Below are 27,591 nucleotides of genomic sequence, written 5' to 3' on the forward strand. Positions count from 1 at the left end.
TTTGTGTCATCCTGGCACGATGACAAGTGTTCACCCACGCTGAAGAACTAAAAGTTAGTTTGCCAGGACTAGCAATCCCTTCCCAGACACAGCATCCCAGATACAAAGTGCAAATGCCATGCCACGCTCCAGCTCCGTACCAGCAGGGGCTGTTTGCTTGGGTCACTGCAGCAAATTCCTCTGAAGGCAGGAGACTGCAGCACCATTCCCAGCCACTCCCTGTCTAACCTTGAGCAAATCACTTACCCTTTCTCTTCTTTTGGAAGCGGGGATAAAGGCAGTGTTACCTCTGGCTGGGAATTGCAAGCATTAATGAATGTAACCAGGCACTGGAGAGGTTTAGGTGCAAAGTGCTCCTGCAATGGCCATGAAGAGATTTGCTTTTGGCTGCAGTGGGTCGGGCAGCAAGCACAGCTCCCCTTCCACACCCCCAATTATTCAGCTGTGTGTAGGTTGGATATGGCCTCTCTGCTCTGCTAGGCCTATTTTAATTATATGGCATGGCCAGCCTGTCACAGACCTAATCCCAGGATCTAATCTTGGAGGCAATAGACAGCTGACTGTCTGCACGGAGCGGTGTCCTTGGGGCTGCACTGAGGGCAATGCAGCCATGGGAAGGGAGGACAAGCACCCACCCAGCACACAGCTACCTGCCCAGGGGACAGCCAGGACCCAGATCACCCCACCTGAGTAGGGCACCTCAAACTCATAGGCCTCTCTGACAGCAATGGCACGAGTGGCACCAGATAAACACTATGGCCCTGGGTCCTCCCCTGGGTAAAAAAGAGCTTGGGTGGAGGATGCATCCGAAGACACCCAGACCTAATTCTAGAGAATCCACATGGCTTCAGCCCATCCCAAGCATCAGGATGGTATAAATATGTCCATGATTCAATACATAATATAAATACAGCCTCTGTATTTACAGTCTCAGTAACAGTCTCACATGGTAATGCTTCAATAGTTCTTCCCATCTGTAGATCTTGCAAGATGAAGAAGACATCACAGAACTTCAGGGACCGGTCTAAAAAATTAGTATCTTTCCCACTATTGTCTGTGTTCACCTGCTGCAAAACCCATTTTAATTATGATATAACAGGATCATCCTCACTACTCTGACTATGAAGTACAGGCACTGCTTTTGTGCACACAGAGATGTCAGTGAAGTAGAAGCTTTATTTACGGGACAAAAACCCTCCTTCAAAAACCACTAGAGATAAACCAGAGGAATATTAATGCAACATCATGAATACCAAATGCATGAAATTCTGACTCAATAAAAGGCAGACAGCTGGGTATTCTGATAAAAATGGCCCTTTATTTTTTAATTCTTCCTTTCAGTACCTGGATTCTGTGTTTGTCAGAGCATAAAAAATATAGTTTCTTTGATAAACAGCACATCTGAAAACAAACCTGCAAATAGCACAATACATAAACCCCCCACAAAAAAGGGAAAGCTATAAAATTTGAGAGGCCACGAGGCTTTCAGAAGTGCCAGTTTCCCAGTGCAATGGCTGGAAGGGTGGCCTGGCCTGGCGGCAGTTCAATCATTTTGTAACGCAGGACAAATACTTTCAACATCCTGAGAAAGAGGGCGGGGGGGAAGGGGGGCACGGCTCCCTTGCTTTCCCTCCTCCTGCTATTCTTTCTCCTCCCTCCCCCCACCCCTTGGATTTTCAATAGCTCTTTAGTGTTTCCATCAAAGGCTTTTACCATTCATCCTCCCTTCTGGTGCCTGCCTTCCACCTGTCTATCCATCACAGCCCAGGTCCCTTTTTTTTTTTCCCCTTTTGGTATTTTTCATGTGGTGAGATTTGTTTATAAGCTTCTGTATTACCTAAGCTCAAGGGAAGGAGGCTGCTGGGAGGAAAGTGAGAAAGCAGGATTAAGGAGTAATAATTCAGCTCCGTTGCATTTCCATCTGAACGGTCATAAAATGTGCAAATCCTGTTGCTGGGAATTTCATGTCAGAGGCCTTCCCTGCCATTGCCCTTCCCGTGCCCCCCCCCCCTCTCTCTCTCGTGCAAAAACAAGTGTTGGGAAAGATGCTTATAACTCTGTGGACACCAAAGCCACGACGTGTGTACCAGCAGGAAGAAGGTTCTTACCAGCACATCACATGTACAGCACTCCAGATACAGCTGTAAACTACAGATGAGGGGGTGGGAGGTTGTAGGGATTGAATCCAGCAGGACCACAGGAGCAAGCCAGGAAAGGACATTAAATGCAACAGATCCCAGCACCCCCAGACATAATTAATTAGATAAAGAAATAAAAATAAGGTGACTCGTTCCCTCTTTTAGAAAATGATACAGAAATATATGTGATTCAGACTCAATTGGCTTTAAGAGTTTCTACTATTTCCTTTTTAGCTCATCAAGTCACGAGGCGCCAAAATAGACATGGGCTGTCTTTCTAGACTTCAGAGATCTATCAACAATACAGTCTGAACAAACCCCAAGACAGGGAAAAGACCACTACTGTATGGAGGAAAATGAAGCTTTGCCACTGATCCAAGAAGAGGTCAGTGTGGCTGGATGTGGTCTCTGTTCACCCTTGTTACCTGAATAAACACATCCAGAACAGCTAAAAAAGGGAGAGAGTCCCTTCACCTGTCCCCAACCCTAGTGAGCCCACGAGCTTTTTTTTTTGGAACTTCATGTCTGCTTGACCAGGCAACAGCTGGCAGCTTTCTTCCACTTACAGACACATGTTGGAGATACTGAGGATCACCCAACTGGTAGCACATGTCACAATAAGTTCTTCTGATTGATAGTTATTTATTATTTTTTAAATTAAACTAGAAGAGGCTGACTTGGTTGCCCATCAGCAGCTCAGTTCTTTGGCAACTTCTCCAACAGTTTGATCACATGTATGACAACACAAAATAAATTTCACTCACTCGCAGTAGCAGTATGCCATAAACTCAGTCCCTCAAGGATTTATAGTTCTAGCAGCAGAGGGATATATGAAATGAGAAGCCCTTTTATCCTTAAAATGCTCTGTGGTCTGGTTGAGATGATGGAAGTCATTGTTTCTAAGGCCAGAGGAGAGCAGGAGTTCATTCAGCCAGTTCAGCAGCCCTAGGAGGAGGTGTGGAAACTGGGTTTGAAGAGGAGGCCCAGAGAAAACAGCAGCTCGTGGTTTTGAAGAACAGCCAAAAAGAAATCCTTAATGCTCTCAGCCTTGCTTTGCAGGCTGGAGGGGAGCAGCATTCCCATCAACTAAATGATCTCCACTCTTTGGCTTCCCTGAGGGCATTGCAGCAGGAGAGACTGCGATAGATCGCTCACCGAAGTCACTCTCAGATGTTTGTGTTCTTCCTACCCACCAGCAGCCCCAAACCTGAGCACGTCTTTGGCACAGCAGGTGGTATCCTTAATCCCATGGATGGCCAGCCCCAAGCCAAGATTAGCAGAAGAATTTGTTTTCATTAAAATCCAACCTGCCATCACCATCCGACCTGATGGGGAGGGCTTAAAATGAGCCTGACCAGCTACTCCAGCAGCTCTGTTTCTGCAGGGAAAGGGCAGCTCAGCAACTTCTCTCTTCACTTTCTAATGTCTTTCTTTCTTCTAAACAACAAGTAGCTAAGACAGACACAGCAAGGAGGGTTACACGTACCTCCTCCTGGAGAATTTTGCCAGCAAGGTCAATGGAATTGGGATTTCGCCTTTATTATGTTTCTTTTGACTGTGGAACTGGTCTGATTTTCCTTCCAGAGAAATTGTTTTACAGGGCCCGTGGAAAAAGAAAACCACAAAAAAACAAACAACAAGCCTCCCCCCCCCCCCAAAAAAAAAAAAAAAAAAAAAATTAAAAAAACCCCCCACAACCCAAAATCCAACAAAACAGAGACATACAAATAAACACTAATACGTGCAGGAAAAATACAAACCTTAACACCATGCACTCCCCTTATTATTAGACAAAGGTTGGGAAGGGTTCACAAGTGTAAAATGCTCATGTGAATTATGAGATTACTGCTCAGTTTTCTTTCAAGTCGTGGGCTGGAAACAGATGGTGGCTGTAGCATTTATGACGGCACAACATGTTACTGCAAGCCTAGCCACCTCTCTCTCTCCTCAAAAATGCAGCTGCAAGGAAAGTTGTGGAAAATCACATTAATAGTCTCTTCCACCACACAGTTTTCCAGCCCTTCATCCCTGGCCAGCACATGGACAGAGCCATCTTGTATCCCAGTAAGAATACTCTTCTAATCCCTTTCCTGAATAGTTACCACTGACTGGCTTATTTACTGACTAGTTAAAATGTGGTGTTTGTTAGCACCATAAAAAAGCCTCCAGAAAGCAGGTCCTTAAAGTCAGAACAGATGCCATGGGACCCCAAGTGCTCCACAAGGGAAACACTGAGAAAAAAGCAATCAGGACTGTCCTTCAGCTGTTTATTATTTAAACATTTTGTTCCGGCCAAGCAGGGAAGCAGAAAGACAGATACGGCATTTGCCAAAGCATCTTTGTGACCTGGAAATCCCACTTTCAAGCTTGAGTAGAAACTTTCACAAGGGCAAATGCCTCTTGATTTTCAGCAAGACAGCCTCCAAGTGACCACAAACTTAGATTTGCCTGAATGTCTAAAGATACAAAGAGCGACCAACCTGATGTTTAAATATCTTGCCTGTAATCAGAAAAAAATGTTCAAGCTTCAGTATTCAGACTACCTGTGTGCTTCAGTCCTGATGGAAATGCTTTGCTGCCTAAAATCTGTTTATACAGAACAGCCAAGCTCTCCTTACAACCAGAGTGAAGTGTAAGAGCTGGCAGGTGGACAAATTCCCCTGTGCTGGAGGACAGCAAGGAAACCAGTGTGTGTGCAGTGCTCTGCACATGACAGAGCTGCACCCAGCACCAGCTGGTGCTAACCTGGGGACAGCACGTTTAGACTTGAAACCATGAGCTGAGCCTGGGGCAGAACCCCTCAGCTCCCTGTCGAGGGGCCTGCTTACACCAGGGAACTCTTTAAACAGTAGAAAACTCTTAGTTGTCAACTGTAGGATCTGTGGGTGATTTACGAATATGAAATATTCCTGTTTCACAACACTTCTGAGAGCACCACCTCACTAGCAGTAAATCAAGTAGCTTTGGATCGTCCAAAATAGCTTCCTTGTACGAACCCAAGATTTTAGGATTGCTTCTTCAGTTGGGTTAATTACTAAGAGTCTGTCAAATATTGATTTTCCAGGCAGGTGCACTGTTAAATCTGTGCATTTTGCTACTCTCACTACCTGACTGAGAACATCAGCACCAACTTCACCGTGCCCATCCTCAGTCACTCAAACTCCCAATGTCCTACTTGCAGCCCGGCACAGGCAGTGCAATATTTCAGTATTTCTGCCTTCTGGGGTGTAGAACAGGCCAACTGAAAGCAAGACAGACTTTTACCATTCCCTTTATCTCTTTTCACAGCTAGAGCAGGAAGTTGCTACAGAACTCCAATAGTGTACACACTTGAAACCTTACAAAGCCTTTTCCCAGAGTAGACTCTTTCCCGGTGGTATAACCATACACATCCACTCTGTATCTTTTTTTTCTTTTGGAACCCTCATCCTGCAGAATTCATTAGTATCCTATGCAACAATGTGCTTCCTGTGAGTAATGAGCTATAAAGTGTATTAGAAGTTTCCACTTCTGGTTTTATCTTTTCCTGATCTAGCCTGAAAATTCTTTTGAAGTTGCTCAAAGTGTTCTTCACATAGGCTTCTTTTAAGAATTACCAGATCAGTATTGGCAAACTTCTCCTTAATTAAGCAAGATAAAGAAATCAAGATGATACGATCTACTTAATTTCCCACCTTTTTAAGCTACTATTTTAAGATTAATTTTTTTTTTTAATTTGCCTTGGAAAAAAAACATGCTGAAGAAAACAAGAATGAGACTTTAGAGGCCCAGAGAGGGCAAGCACTGCTGTGGGCTTTGAGTGGTAGAAAGCCTCTGCACAGTTAAAACTTTCCTTCAATACTATGGAAGAGTTTACTGCAAGGCTGCAGACAGGCTTCTGAACCTAGCATCATTCCAAGCAATGCATAACAGGAAAAGCCTAAGCTTGCATTATGTTAGCTCTTCAGGGCCTCAGCTTAGCAAGCCAGCTCAGACCTAACTTTAAGCCCAAGTAACTTCAAAAAAACATCTCATGCCTCTAGTTCAGCTTTACACTGACACTGTTGCTGAATCACAACTTAGGGGAATCCAGAGAGCTAATGAGAAACATTTGCACTTGCTAACCCCAGCTGCAAGGTCCCAAACCACTTATTAGACATGTGGACATAAATTAACCATCTTGGATGGGCCAGCAGGCTCTTCACAACAAATGGATACAATCTGTTAGGCAAGCTCTTCTGAAGCACCTACAAAAGGAACATATCCTTGACTAAAAAGTGACAATTTGATTCAAAAGCAGCTGAGCATTAACCTGCAGGAATTGTACATGGTCTGTTGGAGAAATCACTCTATCTGTGATTAATTGCTTCTGTAATTTTTGCTGTGGAAAGCCAAAGCAGTCAAGGGGTGCTGAGACCCTGAACACGTATTTTAGTAGCTTCCTGGTTCCAAGGAGACCTCTGAGTATCTTATTTGAATGTATGTGAGTTTTGGATCAAGAGATGTCTTCACTCCCAAGTGTGTAAGCACAGAGTCCTCTGTCTGAATGGGAATCTTGCTGGTGAGTAGATCCCACGTGTCCTCAGCCCCACAGTGCAGCAGGAGACCTTCCTCTGCATGAGGGACATGGTGACATCAGGGAAACATCAGCCTTCAAGGCAAGGGGGAAAGGAGAAAACTGCAATGCTTGGTGGTACCCAAGGAGGATGTATTTTCAGGCAGGACCATTTGAGCAGAAGGAGGCAGGTCTTGGCTTTCTAGAAGTGCTGCAGCATCTCTTGCTCCTTCTCTGGCCCCACACAGCTGGCACAGCTGGGCAGCAGGCTCCAGCAGAATGGGGCCCATGGCAGAAAATCTGGTCCCTGGAAACTTCCCTAGTCTTCAGCTTTAACCAGCACCACCTTCATACAGAAAAGACACGTGACACCAAGGTACTAAGGAAAAGGTGAAGCATGGCTGGAGTTAGGAAGACCTGGGATATCACACTGGAACATCAGGCTATCCCAGCAGTGAACAGAGCATGCAACAGCCCCTTGAAAAGTCAGTGCTGGAAAACACCCACCCCAAATAGCAGAAAGCAAACCTAAGGTTTGAGTGCCTCTGCCTAGAGAAGAAAATCAACACTCCTGGTGACATTCCTGGGTCAAAACTAGTCTGTCCCCATAACAAAGACATTCTGAAGTTAACTGAGGTTTCCTGAAAGTCTTGTAAAAATGAATTAAAATTGGATGCTCAAATCCCTCAGACTGTTGGGAAAAAAATCACAGCTAGGGATGTTCAGATGTCTGGAGAGATCCTGATACTTCACTGACTTCTACAAGTTTGAGTCCATCTCCAAAGGGAGCTGAGGCTGCTCAACACTTCGCCCACAGGCCCCCCATGAACAGAGTCTCCTTTCTTGTGGTCAAACAGGGGATATCTTGAATTTATGTCTTGCTTCTCCCCTCATGAGCAAACAAAACAATGTCTATGAGTAATTCTACCCGCTAATTGCCAAGGAAAAGTCTGGTAACAAACACTTTGCATTTTTGACAGGTCAGAGGCTTCCCTAAACAAAGTTGCTGGTTTATGTTTACCAGCAGCACATGTTCACATCCGGGGACCTTGGAAAATCCCAGCATGGATGAATCTCTGTGGGAAATTGCTTTCCTAGATTTTCTTGTATTAACTGCTCCAGGAAATGAGTCTATTTTTACAGTAACATGAAACAGCAAAATATATGAAAGCATTATCTGATTTGTGGCAAGAGTTTCGGGTCAGCTCTCAGGTAACTGTCATCTTCAGAGAAGTCAACAGAGTTGTATCTATTTCTGTGAGTTTGTGATCTGGCCAATTATGTAATTGGTTGATCAGTTACTAGAACACAGAGCTACCATTGGCCTAAGGAGTGTCTCATTTTCATACATCTCAAAGTTCATCCAAGCCCTGATGTATCGATAAGTGAAGTATTCAAGTATTATGGTCTGTAAAGATGATCATTAACTGCTGAAAAATTTCGGCATGAGCATTTTCTGTGAACACCTACTTTGACACAATGATCATTGCATTGTTGTGTATTTCCTGGATTCTTTTTTCACCTGCCAAATAAACCAGGGTGGGATTTTCATAAGCATTTAAAATGCTTTTCTCCTACTTATTTGTGATTGCTTTCAAGAATCAAGATGTTTTCAAAATCCCCAGGGGATTTCATGTGCTTATGTGCTCAACTGCATCTGTCAGTGCTTCAGATTTTCATATACCTGACCTCAATAGTTACTCTCAGTTTCAAAGATGGACAATAAAACCAGTTGCCTTCATTATGCAAGATTAAAGAGAGTACATAGAGCCAAAGCACCAGGTCTGATCTTGGGAAGCTGTGTGGACAATACTTGTTACAAACTTGGCTGCTTATTTCCCTGCTTAAGGACTCCTCCAGCCTTTGTATGTGGTTTTCTTTTCTGTTGAAGAACACACGTCAGGCTTCCTTTGTGTATTTTAATCTAAGATTCTGGAAGACATTTGGCATGCATGGTCCTAACAGAAAGTTTTAGACTCTCAAACCAAGTTAGATCTGATGTCCTGATAATGACTCAAATATAATAATTATCAGATTCCCCTCTAGGGGAAGAAGTAGCACTGAAGTGACACTGAAACCTTCAGTGAGAGACATTCCATCATCAGAACATTGCCAGAATTTCAGCTATTGATTATGAACTATGAACAAGACTGAGGTGGCACTTCCTTAGTTTCAGGCTGGGAACTAAGTATTCTCAACTTCACACCTAACTAAAAAGCTGACCAAACATCACTCTAGAGACCAGCATACAGAACACAAACCTAGAAACAATATCTAAGGAAAATAGCACCTAACCTATGACTTGTTCTTTGATTTACAGCTGTGATTGCAGGCCCCACCTCACAGTCATATGCCATGATAATAGGTTCAATGAGAACCAGCCATAACTTTTACGTGTTGTAGTGATCCTGAGCAACTTCAGCATGTAAATTCAGCCTGATGCAGCAAATAATTAGAATTACTGAAGGGAGAGGTAACATTCCATAACTGAAAAATGCATGACCAATCTTTCCATCTTGTTAATTTTCTGATTCCTTTTATTATTATTATTATGTTTTTCCCCAGTAAACCACAAACTGCAGAATTTCAGATGAAATGTCCTCTCGTTACTTTTTCCTATCTCTAATTTATCTGTTATGGATGTGACAGTGAGTTTTCAAATTACATTCTCTGAGGAACCCAAACAGAAATGGTATCACCATCATTAGTATCTGCAGCCTTGAATCTACCCATGCCAGTGAAGTACTTTCCCCCCCAAAGAATTAATTTGTATTTCAAAATGGCAACCTCCACGGAAGTAGAAAAGAGTGGAATTCTCCCAGCTGTTTTTCTAGTTGTATATTCTAGCCCTGTTACTTCATCTCTGGAGTTGCTTACAACACACTTCAGCAGCACCAAGACCCTCATCCCTCACCCAGCATCCTGTGTCAGGAAGGCACACCCTGCTCAAAGAGAGCAATAAAGCATCAACTCTGCTCCATTTGCCTGAGGTCTATGAGATGTTTGTCCAAAGTTACGAGCATGCTTAGGCACTAGTTTGAAGAAGGGCAAACAGGCAGCTCTTAAAGTGCTTTTCCACATGAGGGCCTGGGAAAAAAAAACAGGATTGGGTCCACGATAAAAACAGTTCCCTTAGGAGTTATTACACACACCATAAAAGGGATGAATGACACTGAACTGAAGGGAAGTCCAATGAAAATTGCCAACTGAATTTTTGTAAATTCCCATAAAATCTGGGTCTTGATTTGTTCTATGTGTATAATATTCTCTATGTCACCAAGGCCTGGCTTCTTAGAGATGCAGGAAATGACTAGCTCATGGTAGCATAAAAGGCTGCATAATTGCATGGGTAGAAAGATGAATTTTATCAGTCTGTACCTTCTCTGACGGTATGGCAGTGCTTTTTGATCATGTATCTAATGCACAATAATGAGGCAAAATGACTTACCCTTAATCTTTTCAGTATTTAGCTCTAAAGGTGCAAGAATTCACTCTTGGAAAGGGAAGATGGTCGAGTGATTTAGGGAACTGGATGAGCACTCAGATCTGAGTCCTATCCCTGGTTCTGCCATAGCCTTGCTGTGTGACCTTGCACAGTCATTTCTCCATGCTTCGGTCTTGCCTAAAATGGGATAACAACAGTTCTTTATTTCAGAGGAGATATGAGTATAAACCAGTTCAAGGCTGTGCCACAGAGATACTACAGCCAAAAGTAGCACAGAAAAGCTCAGGTATGGAATAATACCTTGCCATTAGAAGGTGGGAAAACATTCAGTACTTAAAATAATAAATACAAAATAAAGGCTGATTTTTTTCAGGAATGCAACACTGACAGGCTTTCCTGTTATCTGAAATTAAAGCAAACTTTAGTGTGATTCTTAAGGGTATAAACAATTTTTTATCTGACTCTCTGAGATCTGCTAGTAGTAGAATCTGTGGAGCAGAAACACCAAGGAAATTACTTCCTTGAAAACCTACAAATAGTTTCTATTTTAAAGTAACCATGATTTCCAGCCCAAGAGAGGACAGGACAAATATTCAGGGTAAGATTTTCAAAGCCATGGAATGGGTCTAAAAACATTATTTCCTTCAAATTAGAGTAAAATACGAGCATGCAAACTGAAGTAGCTTTGAAACTTCATCTTTGCTTTTGGGTATACATTCAAATTAAATTATAAGCAGGGCCAACGATCTTAATTGAACTGTCTAATATCTGGAAAAGCTTCGATGCCCTTATCTCAGAGTTACACTGTTGCTGGAATAGAACAGAGCTTCATCAGGGAGGCCTTGGTAATGAGTATTTTTCCAAATGCAAAGATGAATCTTTTTCTCCCTGCTTGTCCATATAACAGCATTTGTCTTCCACATGGGGTTCAGCTATGGGCTTGTGGGCATGGGAGACAGGGTCTCAGGGTCCATGCCTAGATAAAGCAATTGATTTGGAGATGAACAGATCAAGGGCTGTTCTGTGAAGCTGGACAGAAGAGATATATGATGAGACAAATCCTCGGAAGTGAAAATTATTTTTGAGAGACAGAAACAGAGTGATGGGAGAGTTGGGCAGAGAATAGCTGCAAAGCAGACCACAGAAAAGCAACATGGACAAGAGAAGGACAGGCAAGAGAACCTTATAGCTGGAATGCTGGAGCTCATTGGAGGGAAGAGACTTGTGAGATGCTGTTCCAAGCAGAGTAAAAACCCTAAGGTCAAAGACACAAGGTGCTTGAGCTGCCAAGGAACCTCCAGGGCTGGAGAGAAGCAACTGCCTGTAGTCACCACATACTGACTAATAAAGCAGATGTCAAGCAGGACAGAGGACAGAAGAAAGGGAAAGCAAACCAGCACAGAATCCTTTACTTCACCCAATGAAAGCAACCAAAGGGCAGGTCTGGAAAAATGAAGCACAGAAGTGAATGCAGTGAACTGACAGGAGAATCAGTGACCATGCACCAACCATAACACTGAGATTGTTTTGGGGCAGTCCCCTACACGTGTACTTTCTGACCAGGAAAGGCCTCAAAAAAGATGAAATCAGACCAACAGCTTCTGAATCTATGGAGAGAGGAAGTGTCTGCAGAATGTAAAACAGAACAACGCTTTACCCACTAATCTCTACCTAGTATGTGCAAGGACAAAACCGACAAGGTGTTAAAGGATTGCATGGAAACGTGACTTACAACTATCATCTGCAACTCCTTCGTGCAGCCCCCCACCCAACAAATAACAGAGCTGTCAATCAGGTATCTTGTGGTTCCCATTGCTCACACCCTTCCCTGTAACACTCCAAATGTTGCAATTTAAAAATCCATATGGAGTCCACCTCCAGCAGACAGCGGAAGAAGATATGACACGGCATTCACAAATGCACAGAGAACTGTTTAATTTACAGCCACAATGGTGAAACAAACCATTCCAGAGCTTGGACATTCAAAGTTAAGTCTGACACTCATTCTTATATTCACTTATTGTGCTTAAGTATTAGAGAACACAGGATTACATTAACAGTACACGACAATCTGAGATCCCTGCAGGACCAAGTAGTGAAAGGGATGAGCAAGAATGAGGGACCAGCCCCTCAAGTGGTGTAAGCTGGTACAGCTCCATTGCAGGCAATGGAGTGGTGGTGATTTACACCAGCTGAGGATATGGCCCTTGAAATGTCCAACTTAACTTTGAATTAATGTCTCCTTTGTTGCAACCTTTAATGTCAATGTTCTTCTGGTTGTATCTGCCACCTTGAAGAAGGATTAATACCATTGCCTGTAGTGTTGGAAAGGCAGGTGGGTAATAGCTCAGCTGGACTACAGTAAGTGATGCTCATGTCATGACACTACTCCTTACATTTTAGAAACCAGAGACTGGATCCTCATCTGATGTAAATTAGCTTAGGGGCAGCTGAAGTCAAAAACATTTGCCAATTTGCACTAGCTGAGAAGATAGCCCTGAGATTTTTCTGTTTTCTGCTGCATGCTGTATAAACACTGTGCTTGAGAACAACAACTCCTGTGCATTTCATTCCTGGTAACAAAATTAACTCGAGACTACAAGTCTCAAACAAACAGCTACTGGAAAAGACTCCATTCAGTCTCCATTCTCTCCTGGTTTTCCAAATTTGGCGTAACACATTTATTTGCTGGCACCACTAAAATGCATGCCTCTCAGTTTGCTTTTTTTATTTTTCTGCAAGACTTCAATGTAGGGCCAGACTCACTCATGATGTAAATCAGCAGAGCTCCATTATACTCAGTGGAGTTACTCCAGGGAACCTGGCCCACAAGATCTGAATGTAACCTTCTCATGCCAGCACAACCTTAGGACTCTCAGAAAGCTCTTTTGTAAATTATTCCACTTAAGTGACTTTTAACATCCTTTCATACCTGCACAGTGTCTGAGTGGGTCACATAATGTTTTTCATCTACATGGTTTTAATGTATATACGTTTGTTTTTTTTTCATTAGATATCTTTTAGACAAAAAAAAAAAAAAAAAAAAAAAAAAAAGAAAAAGAAAAAAGGAACGGAGCAACATTATTGGCATCCCACTGAAACATAAATATATAAATTACATTTTATACACTTTTTTAAACGCAGACACATACATTCATGTGCATAACATCGTGAACAGTACACTTAGTGGAAAACAAGCACAGACAATCTCAGTTAAATGTATTTCCAGTTTTGGTGCTCAACAAATACACTGGGAAAATGATCACAAAATAGAACGGTGACTAACTCTATCTCTGCATTAGCATCTGAAGCCAATAATGCCTGTTAGCTAACACTGCTTTGTGTGGTTGAAATTGGACATAGCTACAGGAACAGAAGGGGAATGTTTGAACTATATTTAAAGAAATGGAAAGGTTAAAAATCTCATTTTTTGTTGTTTTAAGGTTCTCCAGTTCATTCACATTTGAAGATATTTTGTTATTTGAGTGGAAACACTGTCTTCAAGACAAACTTGGTTTTGTCTTCCAAACTAAGAAAACTCTTTCATCTCTTTGTAGATGTTACACAAATAAAAGAATCCAGTAGTTCATTTTACATGTCCAGTGTGATAATCCAAATAAAACAAAGGACACACAATCCAAACTACTGGGGTGGGGCAGTGATTCTGGCCATGAGTAGCCATGTCACATCTGGCACAGCCCTAAATTTCCAAAGCAGTACAGAAGGATTTAGCCATGTGGCTCCCACCACAATCTGTGGGGAACTGAACGTTGGATCCTTTGGCACTTTGAAAACACAGGAGCTGGTGCCAGAGTATTTTATCTGCCCTGCTATAGTTAAAATAGATTTTGATGTTATTTGGGCTATTCTACTACAAAAATATGACCACAAAATGTTTTTTTTTTCTTTTTTCTTTTTTTTTTTTTTTTTTTTTTTTGGTTCAAGAAAACATAGCAGGCTTTCTCAGGTATATAAAACTGTTAATTTTTAGATAAAAATACAAACTTCACCTTTACAAAAACACATATTTCTGTTGAATACACATAAAGCATAACATTTTACCAAAAATAAAGAATTTTAGGTTTTGTTCAAATATTTGCAGCAAGGTAGTTCCCATGCCACCATGACATTGTACAATGCAGATACAAGAATTGGTACATTTCACACAGCTCCAACATGTGAAATTAAAGTATCTGTATACTGATAAGAATGACAATTGCTAACACAATATCACTAGTAGGCAACTGGCATAAGTCTTAAAGGAAAAAAAGGATTTTTGCATGGATATCCTATGATTTGTTTACGCACATCTCTCTTTTTTTGCTCTTTTTTTTTTTTTTTTCTTTTTATGTAATGCTTTAAATTACGGGGGAGGTTGGGAAACATAAACCAAGAAACGTCTAGAAAATTATGCATAGGTATACCATTTTTATTTTAATACATCTCATTAGTTTGCATCCCACTAGGAGAAATACCATAATGTTTTGTGTTCTGCTTATTGTTATACCAGTCTTTTATATGTGTTATTGGCAAATGTAGTCCAAGAGATAATAAAAAGCTAGGCAAAGAGTAAAAAGAAAACTTAATAATCACTTTATGGTGTAAAAAAAAAAAAAAAAAATCCACTTAAGGCTCCCCAGAAGGTTTTTTTGTATAGACTTTTAAAACACCACCAAGCAAGGATGTATTGTTCTATAGTGTTTGCGTGGCATTTGATCATTTCATACATTCCTGCTTTTTTTGTGCCTGAAGTCCATCAGTGTCCATCCATCTTCATCAAGAACGCAGGCACATTTCTTGACGTAAAGCACCGTTGACTGCTCTGACAGAAATCCACTATTCACTTAGATTTTTGTCATGTTTGTGAGTACTTTTGGTATCCTCCATTCATTCAACTGTCTCTTTTTCTTTTCTGTTTTTCTTTCTTTCGTTTTTTTTCTTTTTTGGACAGGGAAGCTTCCTATTGTTTCACAGAGTGCTACAATACTTGCTTTGATGTCACATTAAACAAATGTACATTGTCTCTTTGTTCTCATTAAGTGTTCTTTTGAGCCAGTTTTTTCACACAGGAGAACAAATAAAGTATACAGTCAATAAGCACCATACATAGTAGGTTCAGGAATGTAACAAACCATGTACATCCATGTCCCAGAGAGAAGTTTTTTTCTAGCTTATTTTCACCTTACATCTGCAGGAGAGAAAAAAGATACAATAACTCTATGATTAGAATCAAAGGTCCTATCTTCTAAGTAAGATGACTTAAAAAAAAAAAAACTGTTCTGCATGAAGAGTCACTAACCTGGGACAAGAAGTTCTAAATGCTGTTTTGATTGAGTTTACATGCTCACTTTTAAAGTTGAATTTTAGAAAATCTTTCCTTCTATCATACTACTCCCAATAAATACCTGTTAATCTGAAACAGGATATCAAGTTTAGCATTCTTTAGAAACAATACATCAATATAAATGAACACTGCCATTGGGAGTTTTTGTGCAAGAACAGGTGCTTGAAATAAAATTCACCATCATCCAGGCCATAGGCACACACACTGCAAAATCCAAATCATTCCCACGCCAAATTCTAGAATCAATTGCAAGTGCTGCAGTTTAAACAATTTCAAGCTATCAAGAAATGTAAATTCTGTATTTAATGGAATGACTGTCACCATCCTGCTGAGACTGAACAGACCAAAAAAAAAACTGATCTGAATTTTCAGGGCCCTAAGCATCTTCCTTGTCAGGTAAGCAGCCCATCAGCCCATCTCAGCTGCATGTACGATCAAACCCAGTTCATGCCAAAACACGGGTTGGATGGTCATGCATTAAACAGAATTTTCTGTATGTACACTCAATGTTTTACAGCCAATGACTGAGAACACAACAGTTTGTAACCTGGCAATTCATTCATGCATTATTACGTGATGCTTTGACCTCAGAAATCAATAATAATGAAACAAAAGCAGAGGCAATGGAACTCGAGATTTCAGAAGCTGAAGTATGAGCACCCTCAAAAAAACCAAACCAAACCAAAAAAAAAAAGACAAAAAAGGCAAGAAAAGGAAGTAGCTCAAGAATGTAAGATGCTGATGGTGATGTGGAGCTTAAAGGAAAAATACCAGCAGGTAGAATTATCAAAGCCAATCAAATCTAATCTCTTTGCAGCCTTGAGGTAGCAAGTGTCAAGATTTTGAACAGTGATTAAGTTGAAGTGATGATATTTGATTAAGTTTTCCAGTACTTGTGCTATTAAGGTGTTCAGCATATAGGTCCTACCTGAGTATCAAATAGTTCCAGTAGGTTTTATGTTGGTTTTAACTTTTTTCGTTTCCATTTTTTACCTGATTCCCTAGGCCTTCCTGTTAACATAAGGGAAGGGCTGGTAAAAAGCCCTAAGGTAATGCATTTCGTTGAACACTGAAGTAATAAATACTCAAAGCATTTACATTTCAAAGAAATCTCATTATTCTTTGCATTAAAGTAATAACTTTATAATGTCTGATCTGACATCCTGTTTACAATGCAATTATACAAAAGTAAAGAAATAATAAACAAAGTTGGCATTGCATACGTCACTTCCAAGATCCAGCTATAATTACTGTTACCAGGCAGTATTTAACATTTGCTTTCAGCTCTGTAGTTAAGCTATTTTCAGCTCATCATCCACTGGCTGGTGCAAGTGTTGTTCCTACCAGTAATTAAATCCTAGAAATCTATATTCTTCCATGACAATTCTACCTCATTTTTCACACACACCAAAAAGAAAAGTATCCATCTTAAAATCTTAAGTGCTCAGTCTTGGGCAATTGCAGACATTTTGAAAAAGTGACATTGATCCATGAAACTTTTTTTCCAAACAGAAGTATGGAAAAAGTATCACACCATACACACATGAAAATAACCAGTTAAAATGTGGTTTTGTCCACTCATAACTCAACCTATTTTCATCTAAAACACTCAGCTCAGATTATAAATTGATGTCCAATAAAAGCACAGCAGAGGCCTAACTTCACTTTTATACAAGTTCTAATTCTTCTGGCTCTGTAAATAGCAACTGAAGTTTACTGAAGTTCACTTAGACCAGATTTATGTCTCCATGCAGGATGGAGACAGTACAGAAAACCTTTCTTTACCCAGCCACATCCAAATCCCTCACCTTTGGGCAGCCTTCCTCCCTGTATTTACTTGCCCTTCACTGACTCTAAATTTTGGAGCTGGGTCTAGGTTGCAGACAGAGGTGAAAAAAAAACTTTTGAGGTTGCCTTCAACCAAAGTCAGAAGAGAAGATATTCTTTCTACTACTGTGGGTTTCCTGAGTATGTGTCAAATTCTGCACTGATTGCACCTGAGTAAAAGGACCTGAGCTAATGATTTTAGGTGGATTTATGAAAAAAAAAAAGAAAGTTAGTCCTTGCCCCCATAAATCTCTCCACATGGTAACTTAAGTGTTCTCTTGATAAGACAAACTTAAGTTTAACATGACAACTGGCAGAAAATTCTTGACTATATAAAAGTAAGAAAACAACAGGAATGGGCAAAGTTGTTTCAAAACTCTTCAGTTTTGAATACTGAATTTATTCCTAAGTGATTTACATTCATTTAATTAATATTTTCCCCGAGGTCAAGTAAATCTCAGCCTTAGTCCAGTCTCCATGAAGTCTAAAGAAATGAGGCAACAGAGTTCACCAATAAGCTGCAACATGACAACCTTTAACTTAGTTAAGCAAGACCTGAATACTATTGGGCATTTATGTTTATTTAAAGGCTAACCTAATAAGAACAGATACACTTTAAAATTCAAATCCAAACTCTTTATCCATCACAAGCTGTCTCTAATTTTGCATCCTCAACACACAGAGAAGCAGTTGGGAGCTTCTCTACTGAGTTCACTGGAAGCAAAGTTTGCTTTACATATTTTACCAGTATGAAAATGAGGTCCATATGAAATCAGCATTAATGCAAAAATAAAAGGAAAACATACCAGTTTCTTCTTCTCTATAATCTGAATTAGTATTTGATGATGTACAGGTGCATTCCATATGCTCTTCTAATCTCACCAGAACTTCTTTTAATTTTGGCTTTTTTCTAACATATTCCACTTTTGCCACCTATAAAATACGATGAGGTATGTACTGAAATACATTGACATAGTTATAGTTCAGAACTGAAGACAGATAACTATATACCTCTATTTTTTAACATAGCCAAACCCATATAAAATGTTAGCATACTAATCATCTTTTATCTTAATTGTGCATCGTGTAACTATTTATTGCACAGACTATTTGTTTATTCAAGTTCAGCAGTTTGAAACAATTTTCTTTTCCCCCAAGATATAAAACAATTTCCCATTCATTGCGGTTTGACGTTTTAAGCAGCTGAGTTTTCACATATATCACAAGAAACTTCTGTACAGATTGACATCAGTGGTTGCTCTTGTAGACTGCCACTTTTAGCATGATCTTCTGCACTTGTTGACCACTACCCTTAGGCTGAAGGCTAACAGTGAAGGCAGGAGGGTGGTTTAGAATATATTTTATACTTTACAAATCGGTGTCTCCAGATCCCTCTGAATGTAACGTGTCCAAGCTCTTTACAGAACCAGGATCTGGGTATCAGTTTAGAAAGCAGCAACCTCAATCCCACCCCTTTCTTGCAGTGACCTGGGTTAGGGTTAGGGTTAGCTTAGCTCTTATTTTACAAGAGCTCCCATGGCTTTTAGGACCAAGGGAGCTCTCACTTGCAAACTGGATCCAGCCATTGGCACTGGTGTGGAGAGCTGGCACTACTTCTCTCCAGTCCCTCTAACTGCTTCCAACTGCACAGCTCCACTTTGGGCAAAGCACTGGCACCCTTAACAAAAAACAAACCTGGAGGGCAAGAGAAGCTTGGAGGAAGGAGTATGCTGGAGAAGCTCTGCCTATATTCATGTCTTTCATCTGAAGGAAACCAATTCAGAAGAGAAGGACACTGCCGGGGGTGGGGACATGAACATGAGGACATCCTGACCAACCTGGTGCCAGCAGCCAGAAGATGAGGAAGGGTCAGGAACACTGCTGTGCTGGGGCACTGAAACGGGTGGTGGGATGCTGGGCACTGACTGGTGCTAAGAATAATGTCATGGTGGTCACAGCCATGCAAGGGAATAAGGCATAATGTAGGGAAAGAGAGTGCTTGACACTGCACAAGAGGTCCAATGTTCAGCTTACAGCGGTGTTAAACGTTGCATAAACAGGTGACAATCATTTGCTTTAAATGGAAATTGCTGGAATAAAATCAGGGCTTCTCAGTCCTACCACAACTTATCTCCTGTTTGACAAAAGGGAGATGCAATGTGGCCGTCCCAGCAAACAAGAAGACTACCATAGTACAGGTATGCATTATAAATAATGAAGGAGCAGGACAGGAGAGCTTGGTTGTCTCTACAAAATTTACAGGACAAAGCTGTAAAATCTGATCCAACCAAAAGCTCTAGTTACCCCTAAATAAAGCATCCACAAGTACACTAGACTCTGCTGGTGATGGTTTACTTGTGTGCCTGGTGAGGACTTAAATGATCCAAATCAATCTCCACATTATGGAAATCATTCCCTGGCCCTCCTCAAACTGGAACAAGTGTCACAAAATGACAGTGGTGAGTGGAAAAAAACCCATCACAATCCCAGTTCACAAATCACACTCTTCTGGCTCTGTGGACACAAACTACCAAGGAGCTCTAAATGACAGTCACAGAAGTTAGAGCAAAACCCTGGCTTTATTGAAGTCAGTGGGCGATCTGCCGTTGTTTCATGGAGTGAGCAGCTGAGATCCACATTTTAGTCACCACCTCTTCTGTCAACAGAAGAGACAATTTTCCCTGCAAACAAAAGTTGCAGAGAGGCAAGAGCTGAAATATCCATATTAAAAGGTCTCTTCTGAAACTGCCAGGTCTCCATATAAACAGATTAAGAGCTGGCTGAGACATCCAAGAATGCTTTTGCTGAAAGACTAGCTATGGGTCAAAGCTGTGTGTTTCAGAATCTTCTATCAGAACTCAACTCCATCAAACCTTTGAAGGCAAAGATTTGAAAATGTATGCTACAACTGAGTCATCTGGCATCAAAGGATGACTAATCCTTAAAATTTACACAAACAAGAAGTAATTAAGACACCTCCATCATCAGAGACAAAGAAAGAGACCCAGCAATCATGAAAACAGCTTTCAGATCTGCCATGCTTATTACAGCTGTTAGAATAAACCAGTCTTATTGAAAATTACACACAACAAAAATAAACTGTAATCAAGCTTTTTAAAGTCTGTCCTTGTTTGGCTTTGTTTTCCAAACTGAAAGGTATGTGCAGTTCCTGTGGCTATTTGGTATTAAACAACTATAAAAAAAAAATACTTTGAAGAATAGGATCATAATGACTTTATATAGCCACTTAAAGCTGCTTTATGCTGTACTGTAGTTAAAATACAATCCAGCATACATTCCACCACCCTACTGCACACCACACAAGGTAAAGGAATGCAGTTTTGTCAGATATTGCAAATATTCAAACTGAAGCAGCACAAAGCAGATAAATTGTGCTTGTGTCATCTGTGAACACCTGCTGCCACGCAGGATGCTAATCTAAAATGATGAAGGTTGTAAGTCAGACTTTTTGTGGGTACAAACAGGGATGGCTACACTAACAGCATGGGATTTGGCCTTATGTTAGCATCTTTTTTCTTCTTTTTGTATTTTTTTTTCTCAACTGTATTGCCAAATGCTTTGAAATGGTCATTCCTCAACAAATCAACATCAGTTTCTTTTAATCATCTCAAACACAACAAAACTGAAAACCTTGACAACCTCAAATCCTCCAAACCAACAAAATATCACTATCTAAAAACTCTCTAAGAGAGAGACAGTGAAATAACTGGCTAGTTTAGTTAAATTGTGTGTAATCAGTGGCACCACACTTCTATCACTATGTATTATCCTGAGGTATATGTAGTGTGGTGTCTTAAGTAAAAATTAATATAAAATCTGATAAAAATGTGGTATAAGAGAAACATCAGGAGAGATTAAAGTAGGAAGTAGTAGCAGGAAAAAAACAAGACTGTAAGCAGAAGTGTCCAAAGCACCTCCATCACATAAAGAAAATCTCTCCTGGACAGAAATTTGTAGAAATCTCGGAGCAGAAAATTCCCCAAAACAGCCAGGCTCAGGTGTCTTATACCTAAATATAGGATGGGAAATAAAACCAAATAACATTCCAGTGATGCTTTTGGGAAGCACCTATTTCTTCTGTATTACAATAAATGCACGCTGGTACGCTAGAGGGAAAAAAACTATCTTCCCCTTGCAACTGTGATTTTCACAAGCCCTCGGGTCTGTGAGAAAAGACACAAATGAACAGGGCATAAAGGACTAAGCTGGGATCAGGGATCCTGCAGGGCCTCGCAAGTCACCCAGTGTTTTACAGGCCCGGAGTCACCGCTCCAGGGATGGGAGAGCAGAGCTGGCACGGTGCCTCCCGGGACACACGGTGCCAGCTGTGCACGGCTCCCCAGCCGCCTCAGAGCCACCCATCCCAAAATACCCACTGAAGAGATTAACAGGGCACTCCGGCAAAACCCGTCAGCTCAGAAAAGCCTGGCACACGGTTATTTAGAATAGAGGAGCGAGGGCGACTTTTCCTTGCAGGGAAGCGAGGCCCAGGGGTGCCCTGACAGCGCAGGGACGGCCCTGTCACAGCTCCCTCAGTGCCCGGGGCAGGGAGAAGCCGTGACACAGCCACGGGCAGAGGGACTGCAGCCGCGCCAGACCCCGGGGCAGCGGGAATTCCTCTCAGAGCCCAGGGACGGACTCTTCCCGGGAAGCGGGAATTCTTGTCAGGGCAGGCTGGGAAACGCAGTCCCCAAGGGCGGGAAGCTGAGGCGGCCGCGGGGCAGGCTGGGAAGGTGCCGAGGGAGGCAGAGGGTTCGGCGGTACCTCAGGGAGGCCATGGCTGGAGGAAGGATGTGGGGACAATAGCGGAGGGTGCTGCAAGAAACCGGGCACGGCCCCGGGGGAGAGTGGCTGCTGGGGAGGTCTCTACACCCTCCTCCTGCAAGCAGGAGCAGCCCCGGCTTGCCCTCTGCCAGGAAACTCAGGATGGAAGGGTTCCTCTCATGCTCTGAGGGCACCTCTCTCTGCTCTTCCATCTTTTCTTCACCTGTATGGCAGTTTCCCTTGTTTCTCACCTCTGATACTTGCCAGCTGCTCTTGCCTGCAGGTCCCACCAAGTGTGGAGAGTAATCTCCAGATAAACCACAACTAAAATCAAAGTGCTGTTTATCCAAATGATGGAAACAGTCACTGAAGAAAAATGTTCTTAAACCTGCAAACATTACCTACAGCCACTTTACCTACACACGTGAATTTTTCTGCCTTTTTAACCTCATTGGGGGGGATAGCTCTGTAGCAGAACTTAATTTTGAATTCTTGCATTTTTTCCATCTCTCTTCAAAACCTCTCTGAAAAACTCTGAGGTGACGACTGAGGAGCTGCTCCTGTGTTCCTTCCTTCCCAGCTCCTTTTCTCTGAATCTTCTCCTTATACTGATTTATTGTAAGAATATGCTAGGTTAAATTTCCCCAAATCAGCTCAACACTGAATATCCAGAAATGGCTAAAGCTGGTGTGACCAGGGCTCAAGGCCAAGCAGAAGGCAAAACTGGGGTAGAGTGATTTAGCTCTTCCTTCTTAGTTTGGAAATGAGCATTGCTACCAACAGCCACAATACTCAGCTTGGCTATTAAATATTAGCAATATAGGCAGGATTTGCTGTATAGTATTAACTGGTTTTTGCTGCCATGACCAAATAGATGCAGAATATCATGCTCCATGCTACTGGAAATCTCTTGGGAAGACTCATCTCAGAAAACTCCCAAATAAATTATGGTCTGGTGCTTCATAAATAGTTGATCTTGTTGTACAAAAGCAACAGAATCTGTGATGTTACTGAAATGCTTTTGTAGACAGGAGGAAATATATCTGTAACAGACACCAGCAATCCTAATTCACCAATGCTTGTCACCCTTTTTTATCAGGAGAGAAATGCAATCCTTTCCCTTTTTTCAAAGAGCAACTCCCAACCAGCCACTTTATTTCTGTCTGATTTTTGAGGGGCTGTACAGTTACAGCTTGCTGAATAGAGACTTCTTTAGGACCAGGCAGCTGGGCTCTCATGAGCTTATTCTGTTATGGTGCAGAGGAAACATACTTTTTATTAATCTAACCCCATGAATGGGAAAACTTAAGAGCACCCATTTTGGGAACTCTGTTCCACCAGCACCCCTAGCCTGGAGCCTTCCTAGAGTTCCAGTTTCACAAGCCCATTAACAGTACTTCACCAACCAAAGCTCAGTGAAGGCAAAGTAAGGACATCCCCAAACCCTACAGCTTTGGAATCCTGTTCCCAAGAAAGGAATGCCCCAACACAAGCACCTCTGCTGCTCCTCCCACACTGCCACGGCCATCTCTGAGCCTTGACTACAGTGGCCCTCAGTAAGACAAAGAAAACACCCTTTGCTTTCGCCTGCTGGATGATGCAAACCCACTTGCTGACCTTTCTGGGTGAACATTTTTCTAGTGTGAATGGGCCAGCTATGATCTCACTACCTTGTCAATGAGGAGGAAGTAGGGAAAGCCTTTTCAATGTTTAATCAAAAGAGGGCTTTTATGCAGTCTGACATCAGGGGAAAACACAAGACAGCTTTCCAACCGCACTGCAGGAACAGCTAAGAAGCCTCTCCAAAACCGCTCCCCCTACCTTTCCAGCGACCCTCACTCTGGGCCAGCTACTTAATGGCATGAGCAGACATTCAGCTCTGAACCTAGGATTGGCAGAAGGCTCATAAGACCATCAATTATATCAAAGCTACAAGAGGATCTGACTCTGGAGGGTATAAATACGGATTCTGTTCTGAGATTTCTGGTGTGACAGTGGGGTCAGCCTACAACCTTTACAATGAACATCCTGTTCCTGCTTGACCTCTTGTCCTTTTTTTTTTCCCCTTTCTACTTAATGACTGTTTGGAGCAGTCCTGGAGCTTGGAAAAAAAATACTCCAAAGCTGGCTGACGTATATTGATATTGCTGGTGGCAACATATTTACACAGCCACAAAAAGCAGCTACTCAGCTGGGCCTACTTTTAGCTTGCACCAGGATAAAATGAATTTGAATCTAAAAGCACTAAAACTGTATCAGCAGATTGAAAGAGAAACTAAGATTTCTTTAAAACAGCAGTGTGCTGGGGAAGCAGCCCCAGCAATGACATCCAGCAAAGCTGTGGCCAGTGGTAGAGTTTGCAGCTTCTTAGGAACCCTTGGTGTCCCCAGCAGCAGGAGACTTGGACAGCCAAATCCTCTCCCTCTCTGTCTCTCTCTCTCTCTCTAATCTTCCCCATCACTGCAGGGGTAGGAAAACAAGCACAGGGGTACAACGTCACACAGTGCACAACACACAGCTCCACTCTTTGCTGGGCTACTCCAGCTGCTTTGTAGATATTAGTTGGTACAGAAAATTAACTTCTACTCTGAATGGCTTACAGTTGTAGTACTTCAGCTTCCCTAGCTTATTCCCAGCCCTCAAATAATTGTCGATACTGATTTTTTGCTCATTTTTAGTCGTTTCTGCAAAGCCTGTCCCACAAAGGAAGGGCAGCAAGCATGGAGTATAATTATTTTTATAAAAATTGATGGAATCTATTCAGGTATTTCTCCAGCTTATTTGAGTGTGAAAACATTTTTCAGATGTTCAGAAACAGGAAAGAAAAAGAAATCTTGCTCAGAGGCATGGCTCTGTATATGAAAAACAATTAAATGCCTTAGTTGCCTTATTTTTTCTTTAGGACATAGAGTACTATGCTAACAGCACCTTTCTCAAATAAGAAATCCATTTCAAGCAGTGATCAGTATGCTGTGCTAGGCAATTTTATGTTCAAGAATGTGGGTTGTTTTCTTGGGTTTTTTGTTTTTTTGTTGTAAATTCTGCTCTTAAAATACTCAGGGCAACAAGAACTCAGAGTCTTAACAATATAACTACTAAGTGTAAGTCTAATCTCCCACATGCAGACATAGATCAACATTACTTGTTTAAATACTGATAAAAATTAGAACACAGTGAAGCCAAATGAACATAAGAAATATTTCACGTAATATTTACTGGAAAATTGCAACAGGGAATTTGTCTAATGAGTAAATACAGCATGAAGCCGTTCAGTCTTCTATCCCTGGGGTAACATAATTTGAAACACATTTTTTCAGATCAAAAGTGTTATGTTGTCAAATATAAAAGCCTAATTTAGGCTGCATAATATTTAATTAAGAAAACAGCATTCCATACTGCGATTTATTTATTTTTTTAAGTCCAATGCCCCTTGAGTCGTTTTATCTTCTTAACTCTTAAGATTTTTACTGTGCAAGATCATGGGAAAGACACAATCAACTTTATTTTCATTACAAAAAAAAAACGAAAAGGAAAAAAAAAAAGAAAAAAAGAAAAAAACAACAAACCTAAAGGGAATCCTGTGAAAATCAAATCCAAACCCAAGATTTCCCAATGATCACAAAACTTGAAAAGGCCATCTGCTCGCTCAACATGGAGAGGAGCATCATAACTGATCCTGAGGCTATGGGGATGGATAATAAAGATCCAGGTCATAGAGAAGAGTCCCAAGAACACCTGGAGTTTTTAGGCTAAAGTGGGCCCTCCTGGGGCTCTGCAGCCACCACGTTTGCTCACCTTGACACTTCTGTGGTGTATCCTCGACGGTTGGCATTTCACACTGCTGGTGTTGCAGCATCCCGTGCAACGTTTCACCTCCACGCAGGGCGGCCATATCAGGAAGTTGGCCGAGGTGGGATCAATCTGACTCCGAGGTATCTCGTATATAACCGTCCGTGTTTTGCAGACAGCTGGGATGGCTTCCTCTGCAAACACAAGAAATTCACACTTCCAGGTGAGCGGCTGCTCTCACCTCAGAGCACCCAAGATATTTTACACCGCCGATTTATGAGTGGCACCCTTAGCTGGCGGGTTGAGATGCTGTTCTCGGTTCCCACTGCTTCCTGACAAGTCAGTGCTGAGTACTGTTTGCCTACCACTAAATTGTGTGTGCTGCCCTAGGGAGAAGCTTGACTCGCTCCCAAAAGCCCATCCCTAAAATGTGGGTTTACAGTGGCCTGGCTCCCAACATAGCTCGGAGCACATACCATTAGATAAGACAATCCTGGCTCTTTAGAACTGACAGCAAGCCAGGGGCTTCTCCAGATTAGATGATCCTCTAATACAGCCTCACAGTTACTGCGTAACAGCAGCTTTTATTTTACAACACTGGGGAGATCACTGCACACACCTATCATCACACAAATATGCAATACCTGGCAAATACCACCACAGAAGCTGCATTGAGGATATTTATATTACACCCAAGTTGGCTGAGCTGGGAAAAAACCTGCACCAGCTTGAAACTTTCTCGTCTTGGGCTTCCACTTCCAAAACCTTAACATCCCCACATCAGGAAATTTGGTCCACTGTACACGGTGGGTTTATTTAATTTGTTATTTCTTGAAGGAGGCAAAATCTCAAGACTATCATGACTGAAAAACCTGCAGCTAAGCCTAGGCTCAGGTAGGGTAAGCTTGAAGACAACAGCTCAGCCACATGAGGATCATAAAGAGTAGCTCTGTGCTGCTGCAGGATGCTGCCGTGAAAAATCCAAACCATGTATCCCTCAACCTAGGGAATGCCTTGGAAGTCAGACCAGTAATTCAAAACTGCCCAGAAAATAATAGCAACTGCAGAGACAACTTGTTTGATGATAAGTTCTCCAAAGGCAGCTTGGCTTTTTTTTGCCTTACGGTGGAAGCAGTGATAGCTTTGGGTTAGATGTGTCAGGGAACTGGAATACTGCCTGCACTTCTTCAGTTACTTCCTCAGTACAAGAAGTTCAGGCCCGAGATGTACTTCAGTTAGCTAAATAGAGTGAAAACTCTTCAGCCCCCAGCGCCCTGAACTCAAGAATATTAACGGATCCAATTCTGCAAAGATAGCAGGCAACTCCTACAAGTTATTGAGCGTATCCAGTTCCCACTGACTTTTCTGGGGAGGCACTCAACACCTTGCAGAGCCAGGTGCCAAGTGCAGCAGACTGTTTCAGAACCGCTGTTCTCTGGAGGCATTCAATGTGACGAGCGTGCTTGCCAATTCACACTGCAAATCCATGCTGACAGCATGCTGTGCCATCTCCTCTGTGCCACCACAGCTTCAAGCACAAATACACTGACTCTGAATTACCTATGGCAGATAAGATCATGGATGTTTTCCACAGTCAAATGGAATGGTAAAACACTCAGATCTAATCAGATGAACAAGCACTGCATACAAATCCTACTCTAAAATTCGTTGGAGTCTCTTTAAATTGGCATTTGGGCTTTGTTGGATCACCATCGTGGTTGTTTAATAT

At 41.7% G+C, this 27,591-nt stretch overlaps 1 protein-coding gene across 5 annotated transcripts in view; it reads right to left on the reverse strand.

Moving 5' to 3' along the window:
* Window positions 1-3,656: 3,656 nt before the first annotated feature.
* The window catches only part of PDGFA (platelet derived growth factor subunit A), a 34,161-nt gene continuing 10,226 nt past the window's right edge, over window positions 3,657-27,591 (reverse strand). Inside the window, exons 4-7 of one of the 5 annotated variants that reach the window (XM_071760798.1) lie at window positions 25,869-26,056; window positions 18,095-18,221; window positions 10,121-10,294; window positions 3,657-4,097 (exon numbers count right to left, since the gene is read on the reverse strand). In XM_071760798.1, the coding sequence (XP_071616899.1) occupies window positions 10,161-10,294; window positions 18,095-18,221; window positions 25,869-26,056 (449 nt within the window). In that variant the 3' untranslated portion in view covers window positions 3,657-4,097; window positions 10,121-10,160. Of the gene's footprint in view, window positions 4,098-10,120; window positions 10,295-15,013; window positions 15,306-15,416; window positions 15,531-16,389; window positions 16,473-18,094; window positions 18,222-25,868; window positions 26,057-27,591 lie in introns of those variants that run through there. The other 4 variants (XM_071760799.1, XR_011729260.1, XM_071760801.1 and 1 more) reach the window with 4 other exon arrangements.

Source organism: Heliangelus exortis, chromosome 17 (genome assembly GCF_036169615.1).
Source record: "Heliangelus exortis chromosome 17, bHelExo1.hap1, whole genome shotgun sequence".
Lineage (NCBI taxonomy): Eukaryota > Metazoa > Chordata > Aves > Apodiformes > Trochilidae > Heliangelus > Heliangelus exortis.